This window comes from Gallinula chloropus, assembly GCF_964237585.1.
Source record: "Gallinula chloropus genome assembly, chromosome: 2".
Classification (NCBI taxonomy): domain Eukaryota; kingdom Metazoa; phylum Chordata; class Aves; order Gruiformes; family Rallidae; genus Gallinula; species Gallinula chloropus.
Window position 1 is genome coordinate 112,029,874 of NC_140086.1, and position 6,000 is coordinate 112,035,873.

The following is a 6,000-nucleotide window of genomic DNA, read 5'->3' on the forward strand; positions in this document are numbered from 1 at the left end:
GATCAGATTTTTGCAGACTAGGGCTATTATGTAAAATCTGATAGTTTATTCTTCAAATTTCCTATTTCTGTCTGTGTTCTGTTCTAAGAAAAGCAATATGAATGGCACATAAAAAGGATTCTAATTCTGGAAATTAAATACTGAAGAATAAAGCCGTAATATACAGAGCTCATTTACCAAGACAGCAACAAATACTGAGATACCCTAATGCAACAGGATGTGAAACGTACTAGAAACTGATTAATACTATGTAAGTATCCCCAAGGTGACCAGGTAGGAATACAGCAGAACTAGGAACAAGGAGGAACATGAAAGCACTGACTACTTCTACAGCTTATGTCAAAATGTTTCTTTGTGAGCCTGTACAATGTAGAAAGGATGTCTTCAAACAGGGCCTCAATTCAATGGTCATTAAAAAAAACAAAACACATACACACACAACTTGATTGTTGCATGTAAATTGCAGTTAATTCTTAAGGGAAAAAAGGCCATACACTATAACAAAACTGGCTTCAACTGTGTGAGCCTCTGTGTTTCAAATCTGGACCTTACAGCTTAAGCAGAACAACAACAATTCAACTGCTAAAACTAAGGAAAAAACACCATGTCGTATTTGGTATAGACACATTCTTTGCGAATGCAAATCCTGTATGCTATTACATACTTTGCTATTAAGGGTTTACTCATGTTAAAAATATAGATAGCTCCCTGATGTATTTAATTGGTTATCTGGGTTTCACAGTCAAATTCAAAGTCCAGAAATGATAAAGTTCTCTACCTAATCAGCTCTCCAATTCCAAATGAAAGCGTTTTTCAATTTTGACCATGGGTTTAACATTTCTATTTCATTTCAGTAACTAGTAGTCCAGGAAATGCCAAAAAAAAAAAAAAAAAAAAAACCAGAGGCAAGCAAAACAATTCAGGAACAGTTTATTCATCAATTAGTTTGTAAACTAAGGGTTGTTTCCCTGCCACTACTCTGCAATGTAATTCATCAAACTGAAGAAACTCCCTTTGGCAACAAGGACATGGTGGCATGATTAATAGTACCAGCATCTGTGGAATACCTTGACAGTCTTTTATTATACCTTTAAGAGTATATCTAACTGCACATCTGACAAATATGCTATTGTTTAATATTTATTAGCTTTATGAATTTAAATTTTTAAAATAGTTTAGGTGCTTTTGCCAAAACTTTGGCCATTAATCATTTTAGTATTTACTCAAAAATATTCCCAAAGATAACAGCATCTGAATTTACATACCCCTACAGTTCTGCTTCCACCAGCAATCCTTCCAAAACAGGCTGTTCAGATTACACTGCTTAATAAGAGTTGCTTCCCATCCCCGAAATTGGTAACTGAATAGGAGAGATCTATAAATATACAAATGATTCTTTTCCCACAGATTTTGATATCACACCTTTAGAAAAGTTACCAGGTAGGATGTTATTTCCTGTCCCGTTTCAACATAAGCTATATTTCCAAATGTTTTCTGATGCAGTTTACAATTCAAGAGAAAGTAAGGTAAAAAGAACAGTATTTTCCCACAACATATTCCTTCCGCTTACCCAGAAGGAAAGTGAGCCATATCTTGCTATCAGCTTTTAGGATGAAGGCCTTTCTGTCATCAACAAACACTGTAAAAAAAAAAAAACAAGCATCTTCAGCATCAATTGCTAACAGCCTCTGTAAAAGGAAATCCGTTCGAACCCTGCAGCATTAGTTTCCCCTAAAAATCTTGACTAGGCTCAAAAACCGCTGAAAAACGTTTCGTACAGCGAGTTAGTAACTGCACGCAGAAGCTTTAAGCATCACGGCTAAGGCTACTAAGGCGACTACACAAACCATCGGGTTCTTAATGTCTGAAATAACTTTTCCAACACGATTTGTCAAAAGAAGACTTCTACCCGGGCGTGTTGTTGCTGGATTCGCTCAAACAGAAAGTCAGACTTTTAAAGGATAAGCAGCCCTCCGTCATTTCAGCAGAGGGTTATCAAGAAAACAAGCTGTTCGTGCCAACACTTTAAGCTGAGCTAGACAACACGACCAGAGAGGCTGTTTCAACGCGGGCTAGGTGCACAAACAGCACGCTTCTCCCCCAGGGGATGCTAAAGTGGTAAAAAAAGCCCTTTTCTTCCACCGCGCCCCCGATTCTCCCGGTACACGCGTGGCTCGTGTCAGCCTACTGTTCGGCTGTTTGTTTTTCTAACCTCCCCCCGTTGTGCCAGGCGGGAGGACGGGCACGGAGAGGGCGGGAGAGCACCCGGCCACCCGCCGCTGCCCCAGGCAGCGCCGCACGCAACCCTCCCGCCTTCCTCCCGCGGGGAGACGTCGTGAGGCCACAGGGGCGGCCGCTTCCCCGCCAAGGCGCTTCTCTCCGCTCCCCAACCCGCCCTCGCCCGTCCCCGGGTCGCCTTCCCGAGGAAGGACATCCCGGCACTCCCCTTCTTCCCCAGGCGGTTGCGAGAAGCCACCCCATGCGAAGGCGGCTCTGGCGCCGTGCCCCTGCTCGTTCCGGGCAAGTCTACCGACACCCGGAACGAGAGGAGGGAGACGGGAGCGAGCTCCATCCCGCTTCCCCCGGGCGCAAGGGCTGCCTCCCACCCTCCCCCCCGAAGCCGAGCGGGGAGCAGAGTGAGCGGGGAGAGGGGGGGCTACTCTCCCCTCATCCTCCACCTCACCTCGGAGCCGGTCTCTGCAGACGCGCAGGAACCACAGGGGGCCGCGGCCCAGCACGTCCTGCTCCCCCTCAGCCGCGGGCCCCTCCCTGCAGGGTCTCTGGGGGTCGCTCCTGGCTCCCCGCCGGCCGCCGCCTCCCTTCCGCATGGCGCGGGCCCCGCCGGGGACCTGCCTGCCGGGAGAGTGCGACGGGCGCCGGCGTCCGCTCCTGGGGCTGGCGCCCGGTGACTGGTGCTGCTGTTGCCCGGGTTTAAGCGGTGGCGACTCTTTGTTCCTGCCTCGGGTCGGGACGGCCATCTCCGCATAGTCCCCGCCGGGGCCAGGGGTAGCCGCGCCGGAGGGGAGGAGAAGTGAAGGGGGCGGTCCTCAGCGGGGAGATTCCCCCACCCCCGGGCAGGGCCCGGAGGCCACGGGGTAGAGACGAAGGCGGCGGAGCTCGTAGTAACGGGGCGAAAGAGGAGGGGGAAGAAGAGGAGGAGGAGGTGGCCAGCCGCTACTCCTCTGGACTGCGCCGCCACTGCCGCCGCCTGCTCCGCCCGGTTGGCCACGTGGGGGTGGAGGCGGCGCTCCCCGCCGGGGCGGGTAACGGCTCCAGCACCACCCTCCCCCGCTCCGCCCCGCCCCGCCGCTCACGTACGCGCCGCCCTGGAGCCTGGCGGTCGTGCGGAGCCCTGGCAGCTCTCCTGCGGCGCGCTGCACGTGCTGCCAGCCCCGCGCGCGGGGCCCGCGCTGGTTCTGCGGCCTTTCGCAGGGCCCCGGCTCGGCGGGAGCGGGGCGCTTCCTGCTCACCCTCTCCCCCCCGTCACCCCGACGGACGGCCGTGCTTCTCCCGCTGGCCCCCGGACGGGAGAGGCAGCAGTCCTGCGCTGCCTTGGCCTCTTGCTCCCTCCCATTGTGTTTCTGTTGGCTTTCCCTGACCCGTTCCGAAGCTGCCGTGCTTTACGGGCACCGCCTCAACTCGGTGTACCCCCAGAAAAGACAGGAGACACCTCTGGAGTCCTCCCACCCTCACATTTTTAACAGGCAGGAGGTCACTTGGCTGTGGCGTTGGCTGTGTCCCAGCAGCTTCTTGGCCTCAGGCAGCACCATCCCTGCTTCCTCCTTGTTGGAGAGTTCAAGGGTGGGTTTGCTCTATGGTGTGCCAGCTGTGTGGCAACACCACTGCGGCCTCTGCCACAGGCAGGAGACCAGAGCAGCACTGCAGGCTCACAGCTCACAGGCAAGGTGCAACTCCAGGCAAAACGTGACCCTGGCGTCAGAGGTTAAAAGGTCCCGTTACACACTGAGGTGCTGTGTAACATAGGACTTTGAGACCCACAGTGGTGTTTACAGAACTTTTCTAGAGCAGTTGTCTTCAGCCCTGCCACTGCTAACGGCTGGAATTGCTGGTGGTGAACATAGAGTCGGGCGAGACCCAGCTATGGAGAAGCTACCTGTCCTCCTACCTGTGCTTTTCTGCTTAGCACACCGCAGTGGTCAAGGCAGCAAGTCAGCCAGTAGTGATACATTACTGCAGTTACCACTTTTTTTTATAAGGTTGATTAAATATTGCAGAATATAACCTCTTCATTAACTGCAGCCTTTCCAAATGGATCCATCTCACTCCTTCCTCTCTGCCCCCTTATTTTTTTTCCCTGGAAGTTCTGTTGTGATCATACATATTCCTTACTACCAAGGTGCTCTCCATTGCCTTTTTCAGGCTTTCCATTGACCCTGCTCGCTCTTCATTTCTCTTTATATGTTTCTGCCCCCAAGTCTTCTGAGTTTTCTTGGCATCATCAACTTTCCACTCAACTCTTTGCTTATTTTTCCCGGTCTTTCCCTCCTTTTGATCTGACAGAGTAGATGTGTGGCTCTTTCTAAAATGTTTACAACTTCCTTTCTTTATTTTCATCTCCTTTTCCCAATTATTTTTATGAATGCTATCCTGTGAAATGCGAGGTTTGAGCCTTAGGCAGCAAATTCCACACCAAGATAGTTTTTGAACATTTAAAAAAAAACTATACAGTCAGCATATCGTTAGCACAGGAAGGCCTTTGCTGTCTGTGTGCTAGTAGGAAGGTTGCTTCTTATACAAGAGTATAAAGACACAAGCTGGTACCGCGGGATAAAGCGAACAAGTGTGCAGGACTGACAGAGGGCCTGTGTGTACACAAAGTAGTCTTGGCATCTGTCAGCTCGTTGAGAGAAAATCATCCTTCTACCCCCAGCTGTTATGGGGAGATAATTGCAAAGAGCATGTGCTACACCAATCTCAAAAAAAGAAGCAAGGAAGTAGTACTTTTCAATTGACCATCTTATATAGGTGCATAAAATAGCCAGCATCCTGAGCATGCGGGCCCTCCTTCCAACATGAATTACCTGTAGCAGTTCCATATTTCAAGAAAGAACTAGCTGTGCTTATTATATACTAAATATAAATGAAAGCATAAAAGGAACACCATTTACATGTTTGAAGACTGCATGCTATTGTCCCACCTGCTTTCCAAGAAAAGAAGTTCCACAATCTGCTCTTTTTCATATTTGATTTCAATGGTGTCATAAATCTAGTAATCAAAGGAGTCTGTTGTTGCTGTCTGAGGGATTGAAATGTACAGGTCCAGCTAGTTAAAGAGCTCTGCATGTAACTAGCATAGAAAAAGAGTAACATGATACGTTCTGCTAATTTTTAACTCCTGAAACCTGTTTTCATTTTTTTACTAAAATCAGTAGAGTCATAGAACACTTAGGAGCTTGAAGTCTTGAGATTATTAAGGTTCAAATGATTGCTGTGGGATGGCTTGACCATTGAGGTTAACTGGGCCTGCTCCAGCCTGCAGCAAACCAATTACCTTCAGGCTGTTTTCTTTTATTAAAACTCTTCAGGCAATTTATTTCAAAAGATACAACACACAGAACCTGATTACAAAGGCACGTACTACTAAGCTAAACAACTCTAAAGATTTTAAAAGTTTATTAGGATTTTTTTAAGGCTGCAAAGACAGAATGTCGCATTCTTAAACGCAAAGGGGTCCATATACAGCAGCTATGAATTGCCAAAGAAAACTGTCAACGCTACTTCAAAAGAGCTGCAGTAGATCAGTACACCTCTAAAAATAAAAATGACACTTGCTTCTATCTATAAGACAGGAGTAGTAAGAGACAAACCTAGGGTTTACATCATCACAGGAGTTGCATATTTTTCCAGAAGTGCTATGTGTGTTTCCAACATCATTTCACACACAGTAGCTCGTTACTAATCCCGCACATCACAGCAAAAGGAGTTATCCTAGGATAAGCACATACCTTGCTGTTTATAACAACAACAACAACAAAAAAA

The 6,000-nt window shown here is 48.2% G+C and overlaps 1 protein-coding gene across 1 annotated transcript in view; it reads right to left on the bottom strand.

Moving 5' to 3' along the window:
- Window positions 1–2,978, bottom strand: part of DPY19L1 (dpy-19 like C-mannosyltransferase 1) — a gene marked incomplete at its 5' end in the record, with an annotated part of 49,276 nt that extends 46,298 nt beyond the window's left edge. Inside the window, 2 exons of the mRNA XM_084279849.1 lie at window positions 1,571–1,639; window positions 2,684–2,978. Of these exons, the coding sequence (XP_084135975.1) occupies window positions 1,571–1,639; window positions 2,684–2,978 (364 nt within the window). The remainder of the gene's footprint in view (window positions 1–1,570; window positions 1,640–2,683) is intronic.
- Between the last annotated feature and the right edge of the window lie 3,022 nt (window positions 2,979–6,000).